This window comes from Ctenocephalides felis, unplaced genomic scaffold (genome assembly GCF_003426905.1).
Source record: "Ctenocephalides felis isolate EL2017-DRISC unplaced genomic scaffold, ASM342690v1 CF-g0.4_SCAFFOLD_03573, whole genome shotgun sequence".
NCBI lineage: Eukaryota > Metazoa > Arthropoda > Insecta > Siphonaptera > Pulicidae > Ctenocephalides > Ctenocephalides felis.
In genome coordinates, this window is record NW_020539727.1 from 14658251 (window position 1) to 14674634 (window position 16384).

The window sequence follows — 16384 nt, forward strand, 5'->3', positions numbered from 1 at the left end:
ATTCTTCTTATTAATTTTTGGATGAATGCTTATATAAAAATCTTTTTGTCGAAATATGATCATATATATACTAGCTGGCCCGTCAAAATTTGTTCCGCCTTAATGGCAATAAATAAGCAGTTTTTTTAATTGGAAAAATTAAAAATAAAAATAAAATACCAGCAGTAATCATTCATAATTATTTCTGTATTTAGTACATAGGATGCTCTTCATTTAAGTATCTTATTGTGATACACGACATTTTTTTTAATCAATTTATATTTTTTATAATATATAAACTATAATCGTCAAAACCATTTATTTAATTTCTTAATTTGTATTCAATGTAACAATTTACACTTGACTCACAAATATGTACAAACCTATTTAAGCATCTTAAAATAATTAATTACAACAATTACACTAAATTAAATTAGAATTAAATCTTAAACTAACAAATTCACTTCCACGTGTATGTCAAAAATAAAATCACTCACAAATCTTTAAGCAAACACCATGACAAGTTCACTCTTGATGACAAAGTTCTTATCTTTTATTTACAATTGTCTTTGCACAATAATGGATTATTTAAATTAAATCACTTTGATTGATTTATGTGATGTTCTTCATCTGGTACTTTGGATCTTCGTCGTCTAATTTGGTCAAAACTTGCATTTTTGAATTTGCTTTTTCGAAGGTGTCGTATTCTGCTGATTTTTGCTCTAGAGCCCACCTGGTAAAGGAAAAAAATAATGAAAATTTTATCTAAAAAAATATATAACTAGTGGTGTATGGCATCGTGCCTTAAGGCAAATTGCTGGAACTTTCCGTACCGTAATAAATTATTCGAGAAATTTCAAACGTTTTCAAATATATCATTACAAATACTGTAACTTTCATTATTTTTGCTATCTTGTTATATCTGAGCAAATCAAATGTAAATCATAAATCAATTTATCTCCAGAACATTAACAATTGTCATTTCATTTCGAATTCAATTTCAAAAATAAATAGTTGCCTAATTTACACAAAATTGAAAAAGTGCTCCCGTATAGTCACAGTCTAAACGAATTAGCAAATAACTCTGTGCGACATTTTCACTTATGCTGTGCTTAGCTTGGCGGCATTTTCACATTTTTCACAATAGTTTTCACAAAATTGGAAAAGTGCTCCCGTACATAGACAGTCTAAACGCACTTGGGTAAACATTTGTACCGGAGTGGCGCTTAGACTGTGCTTAGCCTGGGTAATTTTTTCAATTTTTAATCCAAAATTACAAAATATTTTATGGAAAATAAAAATAGATGTGATATTGTTTTATCCGCAAAAGCAATTGTTTTGTGAAAACGTGGACGAAAAAATGCGAACATACAAAACACACACACTCACTCAATGTTCAGAAACCTTTAAAACATCAACAAATGCAAAAATTTTCATTTTCGATTTTCGGCCCATTACTATAACTACTAGGGTTTGTTGGTTTTCAAAAACCGGTTTTAAAAACCGTTTTTTTTTTACGAAAATGATGGTATTTGAAAACCGGTTTTTTAGTGAAAGAAGTCGGTTTTCACTTATAAATAGAAAATGACAAATATAGCCAAATATAAAAGATAGATGAAAGCGTTTAGATTCTTGAAATCATATCGGTTCAATAGCATTTGATATCTTACCAGTCTGCAATGGTTCCCAGAAAGGTTTTGTATATATTAATTTAGATTTTTATACCAGTGTATATAGTAATTTAATATAAAATCAGTGTGACTTTTTCTTGAAGAAGTAACTTTCTCTACTCAAACTTAAAAAAATAGAGTTTTAAACCCTAGAAGCCACAAATTAAAGAACAAAAAACTTAGAATTATTATATCAGGCTTTAAAAATAATTAAGCATAATTTGGTCGCAAGTATGAGAGTATTTTCTATTTTAGGAAATTTTGTGAGTAAATAAAGGTCACATCTAAGTAGCAATTCGATAGACGTTCTCAGTTTTTTGAAAGCATATCTTATTAAACAAAAAAACAATTAGAATGTTTAAAATTAATTAATTAAAATTACTCGAAACAGACAATATCCGAATTTAGCTTAATTGTTTTTAAAACTAAAATTGATATTAACAAGTATGTATCAACATGTATCTAATATATCTTTATTTTTTTTTAATTTAATGATTTTTTGTTATTTAAAAATGTATTATATTTATTTATTCGAAAACTTTCCATTCACTATCTTAAACATATTTACATTCTTATATGTGAAAATGATGTACGAATAACGAATAATTATTTTCAAAGGTATTTAATCAAGATAAACTATTATTTTTTAGTTCTACTAATTAAAATTAAAATAATATTGTTTCCTATCTATAACATTGAACAATAAATAAATTCAGTCAAATACTGCTCTAAACTACATTAAATTTGCGGATAAATTACGAATATTCGAGCAAAATTTATTTTTATATAAAATTCGAAAACCGGTTAAAACCGGTCCTTTGGTAAAATTAAAATTCGAAACAGGTTTCCTGAAATGTCGGTTTTTGTATAAACCCTAATAACTACCCTAGGGGCTGTTCAAGTATTACGTAAGCACTATAGAGGGCGCGGGGGGTTTATTGATTTGCTTATTTTGTCTATTTTTGGCAAGAAATTTGCTTACTTTTGATGACAAAGGGGGGGGGGGGGGGTAAATAATTGTAGTAAATCTGCTTACGTAATACTTGAACGATTCCCTACGGGAAGTTAACAAATTTCTTTCACCTTCTAACTTGTGGTGCCAGCAACATCTTATCCAAGTACCCATGACCTCCTGTGAAATAACTTACAGGATACCCAATTGCTATCACCAACCAGGCACCAATCATCGAATAGTACATAAAACCAATTCGGTAAGGTGCAATAACTTCATCATTTGAATGCCTGGGAAAAAAAATCACATAAATCCTGCACCAATCCAGTTTAATCTCTGTAATGATTTTTTGGGTTGTACTTACCCATCGTGATGCTGGGTCTTCCATACAGAATTCACAGTCGTATTTTTACCCTCAGGACAACCTTCAGTCGACATATTTAGGTAAGGAAACTTCAAATTACCTTGAGCAATGTTAATTTGGGCTCCACTTACCATCCAACTGACCAGGATTAGACTTGCTGCAGCTCCCACCAAAACTCCCTGGATGATAGAAATAGATTGAAAATGGATTTTTTAAAATTGTTTATTTTTGGTTGGTTTGTGTTGATTTTTTATTACCTTTGTGTTTGCTTTAGGGAACAAGATTCCCAATGTAAACATTCCCAAAAGGGTTCCTGCAGTAACTCCAGTGACACTAATGACCAAATGCATGACGCTTCCTAATTGTTCTACTACAAAGACAAGTCCGAGGCAAATTCCTCCAATTACTACTACAGTCAGCTGAAATAAAAATACAAAATTTACAATGAAACAGGAAAGAGTATAATTAGTTATTTGAAATTTTTGGAAAATTCTTTGGTGAAAGGAATAGACTTGGTTGACGAGTGGATCAGCTAGGATTTATTAAAACTGAAGTTAATTTTTTGCATAAAACGTAATTACAAAATTCGTAGGCAGAATTATATCTAATTGCTCTTAGGAAAAATATACTATTTTGTAAAAAGTAATTTTTACAAAATAATCTATCAACTAGTGGGGCGCATGGCATCGTGCCTTAAGCAAATTGCTGGAACTTTCCGTACCAAAATTTATTATTTTTTTAAAAACGATTAACATTTTTGAAAAATAATTACTTCAAAAAATTAGATTTTTGAGAAACTAAAAATTTTACAAAATATAACTTTTTTTTTTGAAAAAATTTTTTTGAAAAAAAAAAGTTTTCTTTATTTTGACATATTTTGGAAATTCTGAACTTTTTTTCAAAGCAATCGTACTGCTTTAACTGCCGTCTAACGGATAAACATTGGTACGGAACTCATAGGAATGTAAACAAAATTTATACTTATTGTTAAAATCTCTATAAAATATCTGATAATTTGATGTGCATATGTCTAATGATCATTTTTGACCGCCAAATGGCATTTTTTTTACTTTTTTTATTAGATCTCCGAAACCGCTAGACCTGCCTTTATGAAAATTTGATTAGTTCTTCATCTTGTTAATACAAGTAAAATGTTATTTCAATTATTCAAATCGGACGCTCCGTTCTCTAAAAAACTGAGTTACTGTTTTTGGCACTTTTCGCCCCGTATCTTTGGAACGACTAGACCTGCCTTCGCCAAAAACTAATCACCACGTCTCCTTATCAATACGAATCGAATGTTCTTTGAATTATTCAAATCGGTTGATTCGTGTTCCCGAAATCGTCGACAAAATTTGTATCCGCACACACACACATACACGTACATACACACACGCATACATGAAGGCAGGCCTAGATAGACAGGTAGTTAGATTTTCAACTTGACAGGTAGAAAAGTCGACTGGTTAATAGGTAAAAAATAAAGGAGTGGTCACAAAATTATGTGGAAAGTTAAATAGGTTGTTAGGTCGACAGGTAAATTGTTGGAAAAGTAGACGAGTAGACAGGTGGAAAAATAAAAGAATACACGGGTAGTCAGGTAGACAACTAGTCAAATGTATATATAGATAATCGTTAAGTTTTAGAAACTTTTCTATTGAACTTAAAATCAATTGACAGCTAGCATAGGACACATTTAGAAATTTGTATGAGAATTTTAATGGGTCGATTCTGCCTCACAACAGTCCAATGTTATGGCAAGGCCATGTTATGGCCCAACTTGCATACATTATGCTACTGAATTATACTAAATACTGTCAAAATGTCATGCATTTGCTGTGCATTCAGGCGTTTTACACATAAACTGCAACGTCACTCGTATGTTATGAAGTTGGTCAGAAAGACCCTGTTATTTAACATCGTTTTTTAACATTTGTACGGTATCTAGCTAAGGTTCTATCTGATAACCTGAGAAAAACGCCTGACTGCACAGCACCCACATGGCTTTCGTCAATATTTAGAACGAATTTATATCATAATAAAGCCTTGCCATAACATGCTGTCTGCAAATCAACTCACTTCTTAACTTAGAAACTCTTCTATTGTAATTTATCTCACCTTCATAATATTACTGGCAGTCTTCTCACTAGTGGTAACTGGTAACCATTCCTTAATAAAATCTTCGTAAAGTGTACCAGACAATGTGTTGAGCCCTGAAGAAATTGTACTTAAGGCTGCACTGAAGACACCAGCTACGAATAAACCTGATAGTCCTGGTATATAACCTGCCACGTCGTGGACATAATAGGGCAACATCTGGGAAACAAAACAATAATTATAAATCTTAAAAATTTTGAAAAAAAATTGATTATGATTTACTCACCTGATCTGCTTTTTTGACATCACCAGTACTTAAGGGATCACAGTCTTTGTAATGAGCATACATCAATAGTCCGGTGAAGCAGGATATTGATTTTGTTAAGACTAAACCTATCGTAAAGTAGATAATGGACCTAGAAAATAAATATATAGATAAGAGATAGGGTTTGTCGGTTTTCAAAAATCGGTTTTAAAAACCGCTTTTTGGCGAAAATTGTGGAATTCGAAAACCGGTTTTTTAGTGAAAACAGTCGATTTTTGCTGTTCAAATAAAAATGACAAATATAGCCAAATATAAAAGATAGATGAAAGCGTTTTGATTCTTGAAATCATATCGGTTCAATAGCATTTGATATCTTATCAGTCTGCAATGGTTCCCAGAAATGTTTTGTATATATAATTTAGATTTTTATACCAGTGTATATATTAATTTAAATCAGTGTGACTTCTTCTTGAAGAAGTAAGTAACTTCTTTTTTCAAACGTAAAAAAAAGAGTTTTAAACCCTAGAAGCCACAAATTAAAGAACAAAAACAAGAATTATATCAGGCTTAAAAAACAATTAAGCATGATTTGGTCGCAAATATGCGAGTATTTTTTATTTCAGGAAATTTTGTGATTAAACAAAGCACACGTCTAAGTAACAATTCGATAGAAGTTCTCAGCTTTTTGAAATTATATTTTATTAAACAAAAAACCTATTAGAATGTTTAAAATCAATTAATTAAAATTGCTCGGAACAGACAATACCCAAGTTTAGCTTAATTGTTTTCAAAATTAAAATTAATATTAACAAGTATGTTTCAACATGTATCTAATATTTTTTTTATTTTAATTCAATGATTTTTTTATTTAAAAATGTATAATTTTTATTTATTGAAAACCTTTCCTTTCACTATCATAAACATATTTTCATTCTTATATGTGAAAATAATGTGAAATGATATTTTCAAAGTTATTTAATCCATATAAACTATTATTTTTTTGTTCTACTAATTAAAATTAAAATAATTTTGTTTATTATCTATAAAATTGAACAATAAATAAATTCAGTCAAATTCTGCTCTAATCACACTAAATTTGCAGATAAAAACAGAATATTCGAGCAAAAATTTATTTTCTATATAAAATTCGAAAACCGGTTGAAACCGGTTTTTTGTAAAATTAAAATTCGAAAATCGGTTTTCTGAAATGTCGGTTTTCATATAAACCCCTAATAAGAGACTATGTTAGTGAAAAAAATCAAATATATTGAAATTTGTTCAAGTATGGTTACACACAAACAAAAAAGGATCTGCACAGAACTTGTTTGAAAAAATTCGTGAATAATTTTGTAGTAATAAAAATTATTAGTAATAAAAGTAATTTTATAAATCTTTTTAAGTTGCTATATGATGTTAAATCAGAAAATTCATCAGTTGCTTTTTTCCAAGTGTTTTTTCATAAATCTTTGTTTCTATTAATTCGTCAACACTTCTTAATGATGTTTTATCCAATTTTCTCCTGTGTTTTGTTTTTGGTTAAAGAAATGATATGGAAATATTTCCAAAAATGTATGTTTATAGTATATTTTGTTGTTACTTACCATCTAGCGTCCTTTAAAGTTGGCACAGACAGGAACCTTTGTATACAACTTTGACTGACACCAAGATTAGACAACCACATGGTTGTCAGTCCAAGACTGACACTCCAGAATGATGTTCGTTGGTAAATACTTGGATTCATACTGAAAAAATATTTATATTAAATATAAATACATATTTATGTTACATATAAATACAAACTAGTTGTGAATGGCATGAGGCAAATCGCTGGAACTTTCCGTAATAAAAAGATTTCTCTTATATCAATTTTTTCTAAGGTATGCCAAAATATTCAGAAGATATTAAGATAAGCAAAAACTTACATTTTGGCTTTCTTTGCGACTATTATAACTACCTGAAGGAAAAAATGATACAGATAATTACAATAAGCAAATTTTAAATATAATAATAGAATTGACAAAAATATTAACTACGTTTTAAGGTATCTGATGATTGAAGGTTTTTCAGTCTTTACAAGTTTAATCCAAAGTCATAATTATTGCAATTTGAGACTATAATCTATTAGCCAAAGGACTAATAATGATTTTGATAATAAAGGTTTTATGGATGAGTTTTTGTGGAGTTGAGGATTAATGACAATTCTTTAAACACCAATTCTAATATTTACAATACAATTATAAAACTTCGATTTTTCTTAATTTTATCAAGATATACTTTTATTGACATTTTTTCTTGAAGAAAGTTTAATAACAATTATATGATCGACTTAGTCAATAATAAATAAGATTTTCAAACAGTGACGTTAACATTTTTAACTTCTCAAAGAAAAAGTTTAAGTTTTCATCAAAAAATCCGATTCGCTAATTTTATGTTTTCTCAACGTTTGGAAAAAGTATGTGTGTGTGTGGGAACAGATTTTTTGCCGTTAATCGACGTTTTGTCAAAAACCGCTGGACCGATTTCAAAAATTTAAAAGCCATTCGATGTATCTCCTTGTGGACTAGAGTTTATCAAATTTGCGCGACGATCAGCCAAGCCGTTTCTTTGTGAATCGCAGAAAAGTGAAAAAAATTTCGTCCACGTTTTAGCCCGCAATTCTGAATCGATTTTGAAATTCAAAAACTGCTCAAAAGATATTGGTTGGGAATCGTGCTGATTAGTTTTTGGTAGAGATCGGCCGCCCCGTTTTCTTGTAATAAAGTGTTAAAAAAATATTTTTGACTATTTTTATGATTTTTTTACGGTAGATACCATAGTCTTACAGATCATTTTAAAAAAATTTCAAAGTTTGCAAAAATTAATATCGTTGTTTTGGCATTGTCAAAATTAGACCTTTCATCGACATTTTCTCAAAAACGCCTGAACCGATTTCAGAAATTTAAAAGGCATTTAGTGTTTCTCAATGAGACTGGTTCAATTACAAAAATTATTGATTTTTGAAAATTAGCTTTCAGAAAATACTCCGAGTTAACGTAATCGTTCGTTTTCAATTATGTGTAATAAATCCACTTGGAATACTTTTAATTACTCATAAATCGATTTATATTTTATTGATTAAGTTGATTATTTACATATCGAAAAGTTCATGTAACTTGCCTCAAGGCCAACTAGTTAACTGTGCATTTAGAAAATAAAGCCTAATATTCCAAACTTTAATATTTATCAATTCAACCACTTTCAGTAGGCCTGTAGTTCTCGGCGTATTTTATTTATAAGTACCTATTTTGAATTGCTAAATACTATCACCTTGATGACACTTGGTAACACTTTAGTATCATTTGGAACAACATAATCATGACCTTGGCGTAAAATATGTTATGGCAAGGCCATGTTATGAAGAACTTTCCATACTAAGTATTGACAAAAGCCATGTGGTTTCTGTGCAGTTAGGCATTTTTCTCAGGTTATCACATAAAAAACCTATGTCAAAAAAAAAACGATGTTAGATAGCAGGGTCTTTCTGACTCAGCTTCATAACATACGAGTGACGTTGCAGTTTATGTATAAAACTTCTCAATGCACAGCAAATACATGACATTTTGACAGTACTCAAGATGATTCAGTAGCATAATAGATAGAAGTAGGAGCGCAACATGGCCTTGCCATAACATTGGTCTGTTGTGCCTCAGAATCGGTTCCTAAGGTACACAAATGAACTTTATTTCTATTATTACTTGAAAAATATGATCCTGCCTCCTTCGTCAGCCCTCCTGAAGACTTCTGCTATTCCTCCGACGTCTGCTACTCCTATCCAGACGACGGCGAACATAGCGCCGCAGGTGACGATGGACTGAAGCGTGTCCGTCCAGACGACGGCCCTCATCCCTCCGAAAGAGGTGTAGAAAACGCATATGACTAGAAGGGTTAGGGTGACTGCGTGGATATTTACACCGGTAACTGGAAATAGAGAAAATATATAAGATTAAACACAGTTACGGGATCCATCCCGCTGACACTGCTTACATCTAATTACACGAACCACCTTGCTGATAGAGCATATTTTTACCTATAAAAGATCCGAGATCTCTATGCTCGAAGAGGATTATTATACATAATTTATACCAGTACATATACCAGTTCAGTTATTCAATTATTATTCATTATATTATATTTTAAATTTGAAGTATTTTATATAATTAGTTGTAATTTTTAAGAAATAAAGTTTTTTAACTTCCCGTAGGGTAAGTTATTGTAATGGGCCGAAAATCGGAATTGAAAATTTTTACATTTCTCGACGTTTTGAAGGTTTCTGAACGTTTTGGCATACCTCAGAAAAAATGGATGTGTGTGTGTGTGTGTGTATGTATGGATACAAATTTCCAGTCACGTTTCCGGTCGAACGGATCAACCGATTTGAATGGTTCAAAAAGCATTCGATTCCTATCGATAGGGAAAAGAGCTGATTAGTTTTTGGCAAAGGCAGATCCAGTCGTTTCGAGGATACGGAGCAAAGAGTGCAGAAATAGAAATCGACTTTTTGAGAGAACGGAGTATCCGATTTGAATGATCTGAAAAACATTCAATTAGTAATGTTTGGAGAAGTGTTTATTAGTTTTTGGCAAAGGCAGGCCCAGCCATTTCGAAAATACGGAGCTAAATATGTAAAAAATGGCAGTTTTTGAGAGAACTAAACGTCAGATTCAATTGATTCAAAGAACTTTCTGCTTGTCTTAACAAAATAATTGATTTTGGAAAAAAAAAGTTTTCATTTTTTTTTTTTTTTTTAGTTATTTGTATATCAAAAATAATTCAAATTTGATTTTTAATTCTGTCTATAGTTCTAATATACTTTATAAATAATTTCAACTCTGCAATTCAGTTTATATAATTCTTATAAATATTAGACAATGTTACAATATTTATAATAATCTATTTGAAAACATTCAGTATTCCTCGAACATTTTGTTACGGTACGGGAAGTTCCAGCAATTTGCCTTAAGGCACGACGCCATAATTGCCTCAAGACAGAATTCCACTTACAGCTAGTTTTGTTTTTTCTTGAATAACGAGAATAAAACTACACACAGGCTTTGGGTGAAAAGGTTGAGCACCGATATCTCATAAACAAGTAAAGTAAAGATATCTCGTAAACGATATCTCATGAACAAGTAAAGTTAAGAATTATTCAATAACAATATTTGCAAGTAGAGTGCAAAATATGTATAACTAGCCATGGCTTTGGTTCTTACGACATTGCTATCGGGAGATAAACAGAAATTCATAACAAACATATTGTCTTTCGTTGTCAGTTTTTTTGGTCGTGAGCACTGTTGTTCAGTTTACCAGACCTTAATATAATTTTTAAGCACACGCTATTTAATTGTGTTATAAGATGTATGGTTAATTTTAAGTTAGATTCAATAGTTTTTTTTTAATATAACCTTTATAAAAGCTTACACGTGGGTGGGGTAAAAACCTTTACCCTGGCAAAGGCGTAAACAATAAAAAACAATAAATTAAGATAATTTTATAAGAGATAATTTAAATAAATAGTTATTCCAACTCTGCTGATATATATGTCTGACGAAATACCGCATCAAGGTTATATACAGTGTTATCTTTGCAAAAATGTACCAATGAAATTTATATCTTGCATTGGTTGAATAATGTAGCTATTATTTCGTAAAATTTAATTAAAATTAATAATAAAACACTGGGTCTGTTTGCCCCATCGTTGTCCCATTTTAGGGGGTAAAATGGACCATGAGTTAAGTTTTTGTAAAACAGCAAATAAGCACATTTTTACTATGATGTATTAGCTGGTAGTTTTACTTAACATAGTCAGGTAGTTTGTTTGATATGTGTTACTTGCTGTGATGTGATTGGTTTGGTTTTGGTTTTGGCAATATAATTGTTCAAAGTCAGATTGGACCTTTGTGCTCCACCCTATCTAAATTTGGAATATAATTGGTAATATAATATTCAGAATTTTTGAAATTTAAAAAAATAATCTTCTATATAAAAGTAACATTGTAAATATTTTTTAAACATAAAATCAGATACTAAACATTCACAAAATATATATGAGACACACAGTTTGATTTTCCACCGACAATTTTACACACGAATCTTAAGATCTTTAAGAAAAGGTACAAAATTAAAGCAATTTATACGACCTTTTAATTTACAATTTTATTTGTCAAAATTATATTTTACCCAAGAACTCTTTAAGGGGGTTGTTCTTTTTTTTATATTTTATTGTTTCGGTTTTGAGATTTTTTGATATTATGAAAGCTAAAAACCTTAGAATTATTTAAAAAAAAAATCATCTCAATATCTATTTTTTGAGGAAGTTATAGATATATATATCTCTCTACGTATGATCCTCTTAAAGCGTTTTTTTATCGTTCCGCGAGCTATTGTATGCCAGCTGCCTCTTTTTCATTATAATACCTCATGCACAAGACCTTTTTAATGTGTCAGCATCTTTGAACACCATCGTGTATTTCGTACATTAAATTAAATGATGTATTTAGTACATTATATTAAAAACTTTAAATACGTTTTTCTCAAATTGACTTTTTTCAATGCGGTGCCACAAATTAAAAAAAAACTACAAGTCGGATCGACTTGCATTTTTTTTTAATTTGTTCACCACTGCAATACCTAGTCCCCCTACCTCAAACAACTTGATAACATTACGCAAAAAAAATTTGCGAACCTTCTCGTCCCAAAACAAAGGCCTTTTTGGACACTTTTTTTTTAAATGGCTGCCATTTTTTTCCTTCTCGCTTTTTTGCTTTCATTCTGGTAGGGGGACCGGATTCAAACTTCTTCTTCAACGTAGTTTTGTTTTTTTTTGTTTCAGGCGATGCGCAACGGATTTATCTGCGGCACCGCAAAAGAGATCGATTTTGCAATGCCCACTTTGGCGCCCCCTGGTTAAAAAATGACGGCGAAACAAAAAAAATAAAAAATGTCTTAATATTCTATGATTTTGTAATTTTTGTTTAAAAAAAACCGCATGTCTTTATGATGAATACATTTCGAGAAAAACAAAAACAAATACCTTGCATGTTTTGTAACAAAAAAAAGAACAACCCCCTCAAAGCACGAAATAAAACTAAATTTAAATTTTTAGTTCTTCTAAATATAATTAGCAATGCACCTATGCAGTATATATAGTTTAATTTTCAGTAAGGTTTATTTAAATTAATTCATTTATTTTACTTTAACTCAAAAAATGTATATTTGAATATTATAATGTATTATATAATGGTGGAATGGACATAAATCTGCCATCGAGTACTAAACTTCATTATTGCATACGAGTATTTTAGATTAGCTGTTAGATTTTATCAAAATATTTTATTTACTAAATATGCAATTAAATATTTCAAGAATATGTTTTAACCCAAATTGATGGCAAAGCTGTAAAATTTTCCACAATCTCAATTTTTTTCAATCTCAGTCAAGTCTTTGGGCATGTTACATAACAATATAATTAAAAAAAAAATATCGGATATTGATTTGTAATTCAAAAATTTACTGAATTAATAAAAAGCGTAGTAATAATATATCAAAATCTTGAAACATTAAATGCGCCAATTCAATTTAAATAGAATCAGCTTTAGACTTGGTTGGCTCTTGCAAAGACTATTGAGGGACATTCATATGTAGCATGCTTTGCAGTGGGTAACCTATTCATATACTTTTTGTTAGCTGCTCCTTACGCTTATGCACCACATTCGCAATCAGTATTTTTGTACTACACTTTAGATACTAGAAATATTTTTTTTGGTAGAACAACGCTTTTCTTACTATGTATATATATATATATATTAGGGTGGTCCTTAAAATGGTCATTTTCGAATTTCCTTGCTCCCAGGGGCTCAAATGGTTTCAAATAGATAAAAAACAATTCTCGAAAAATTTTAGCTCTTAAATTAACGTTTAGATAGAGCGCAATTCAATCAAAGTTTGTATGGGAAGAGCATGGAAAAATTTTTGAAAATTTAAAAAAAATGTTTTAGGTATAACTTAGCGACAAATGAATGAGTTTTATTCATTCATTTGTTCGCTAAATTACATCTAAAAAACATTTCTTAAATTTTTGAAAATTTTTCCATGCTATTTCCATACAAAACTTTGATTGAATTGCGCTCTATCTAAACGATAATATTAAGAGCTAAGACTTTCAGAAAATTGTTTTTTATCTATTTGGAACCATTTGAGCCCCTGGGAGCAAGAAAATTCGAAAATGACCATTTTAAGGACCACCCTAATATATATAATATATATATATATATATATATATATATATATATATATATATAATTATATAATCAATTTTTCCCTTACCTTGACTAAAAGCAATAGCAGGCACATAAATAACAATAGGCAGAAACAGGATCAAACTCAGTGCAAATATCAAACTGGCCATTTTTCTGGCACTTCTATCGAATCTTCTCTCTAAATACTCATAAGCTGATGTCAATTGCAATCCATAAAAAACCGGCAAATAAACATAGGCTATTATTATCATACAAATCGGCCCAGAGATGCAGGAGATCCAATATTGGGTCCCTTGGGTGTACATTTCTGTTGGCACTGCCAGAAGGGTAATTCCTGATATATGGCTGAAAAGGAAAAAATGATATAATTATATTTATATATATATATATATATATATATATATATATCTTATATATAAAAATAAAGCTCTCGATCAAATGATTCGGTAAAACTCGAAAACGGCTAAACCGATTTGGCCAGCCTTAGTCTTGAAAAATTCGTGCTAATCAGTAGGTTGGCGGAAAGGTTAGCGATTATTTCAAAATCGCTTAGAATCTTTACATAAATTTTTGTAGAAGCGTAATTTAAATAAAACAATGAACGGTGGCTAATACGTCAAATGTCAAACGTTTTTGACAGATGATGTTCAATTACGTTTAATAGGATGTCTTACGTGAATATTATTTAATTATGATTAAATTGTAGTAAGTAGTTTTGTTTGTAGTTTTATTTGTACACAAAAACGTTATTAAACGGGCCTCAAGTGTTATTAGAAACTCAAAATATCAACTTTTTGAAATGTTAATAGAAAAATGCACTTTTTGGCGTTGTAGCATTCTTTTTTTGCAAATCATATTTTTGCTAAACACGGTGCTCTAAAAGATCTCATTTGTACAATTATAAACTTATTGGCATTTATAAAACATTTTCTAGGTTATATTATTTTTTATTTATGTTATTTGAATTAAGAACCTAAATTTAATATCGATCAAAGGGACATTTTGTCGAACAACATTTTCCCAGTCATATTTCTCCAGAATTTATCGAAGAATAGACAGTAATTTATGAATGTCCGGGGTTAAAAAGGTCCACCATCGATGTGTCAAAAACCAATAAAGTTAAGAATTGTTTAACAACAATATTTGAAAGTAGAGGGAAAAAGATGTATAACCAGCTATAACCTTGCTTCTCATGACTTTGCTATCGGGAGATAAACTAATCTTTGAAAATCCATAATAAAAGTATTTTCTTCAGTTGGTAGTTTTTCAACATTAGTCAAAAATGTAATTATTTTGTAAAATACCTTTAAAGTTCAAATAAGTCGTTAAACTTGTTTGCTACAAGTTACCCCGTCTATGGGATATTTCTACAATGATAAAGTAACTATCAGTTTTACTGAAAGTAGTCAGATAATTGTTTGTTTGAAACGTGTTATTTGTTGCGATATAATTGGTTTGATTTTCAAAATATACTTCATATTTGCTCAAAGTCAAATTGGAACTTTGTGCCTCGCCCTGCTCTACATATATACTTTTTATTAAATTTCCTTTAATTCATCGAATGTTACTTGAAGCTTTTCAAAAAGCAAGAAATAATAATTCATTTTCTATCTCTCCTAGCAGAAATTTGTAAATTTTGTAAAAGCTCAGTAGTATTATTTACAATTATACACAAAATCCAGAGTCCAAAAAGAATCTGAAAAACTTGAAACGTAATCAATAAGTCGAAAGACCAAAAAATACTTGGATTGGATTAAACCATGTTTTCTATAGAAAGTGTATAAAACTTCTAGTTCGATTGAATTGATAAAATATAGACAAACTGATGGGGTTTATTGTTTTTATAATACCTCATTGTATATAGCATTCAAACAACACATCTTTATACACTTAAAGTATTAATATTTTTGATTCTCTAGAATATACCTTACTTTGTAAAACAACGTTTGCCGGGTCAGCTAGTATATATATATATATATATATATATATATATATAATTTATCCCATGACTATATTTCTTTTTCCCTGGTCAATTATTACCTGGCTATCAAGGACATGGCAATAGGAAAAGTGCCCATGCTTTTTCCGCCCATAAGATAGTCGGCAGTGGAGTCCTGTTTCGTTTTTGAAAAAAATCCAAACCAGACCCCTATCAGGGTCGATAGGGCCAACATGCCCCCAAAAAGGGTATAGTCGAATATCGAAAATTGGGCATCCGTCATTGTGGTGAAGGTTTTGTTAGTTTCTGGAAGGAAAAAAATAGGAATAAATAAATATATTAAAAGTCAGATTTGTTATTTCTAATTGTTGTTATGATTTGTAATTACTAATATTTTTATTTTTAGTTTTTTATATTATTTCAATTATAGTTTCCTTCTGCTATCAGTTCTGTAACTCATAGAGTCATTTTGATTCTGATTGGTATAATTAAATGAAATGAGAAAAAAACAGATTTCATTCAAAACAGCCTTCAAATTTAATAATATTGTTGCCAAATTTTTATATCAGATTTTGCGACTAACAGTGAAAATTATGACTAAATAAATATTGTCGAAATGAAAATTTGTTAGCTTAATATTAACTTGAAAAAGCCTTTCTATTTAATATTATTGTGACAAACTTTAAAGTGTTATTTTCGTGCCTGCAAAAAAAACTAAACATGGTAAATTTTATCAAAAATATTTTTTGATTTAATATAATTGTTGCTTTAGATTTTGTTAAGAATGCATTACTCTAATCAAATTGTACTTTTTCAATATCTAA

At 29.9% G+C, this 16384-nt stretch overlaps 1 protein-coding gene across 1 annotated transcript; it reads right to left on the reverse strand.

Annotated features, from left to right (window-relative positions):
- Positions 1–389: 389 nt before the first annotated feature.
- Positions 390–15814, reverse strand: LOC113389160 (sodium-coupled monocarboxylate transporter 2-like). Its single transcript, XM_026626218.1, has 10 exons — positions 15662–15814; positions 13689–13966; positions 9062–9284; positions 6929–7069; positions 5349–5478; positions 5084–5281; positions 3223–3384; positions 2966–3144; positions 2733–2891; positions 390–712 (listed from the first exon to the last, which is right to left on the reverse strand). The coding sequence occupies exons 1-10, from the start codon at positions 15793–15795 to the stop codon at positions 592–594; spliced, it is 1725 nt and encodes a 574-aa protein (XP_026482003.1). The 5' UTR covers positions 15796–15814; the 3' UTR covers positions 390–591.
- Between the last annotated feature and the right edge of the window lie 570 nt (positions 15815–16384).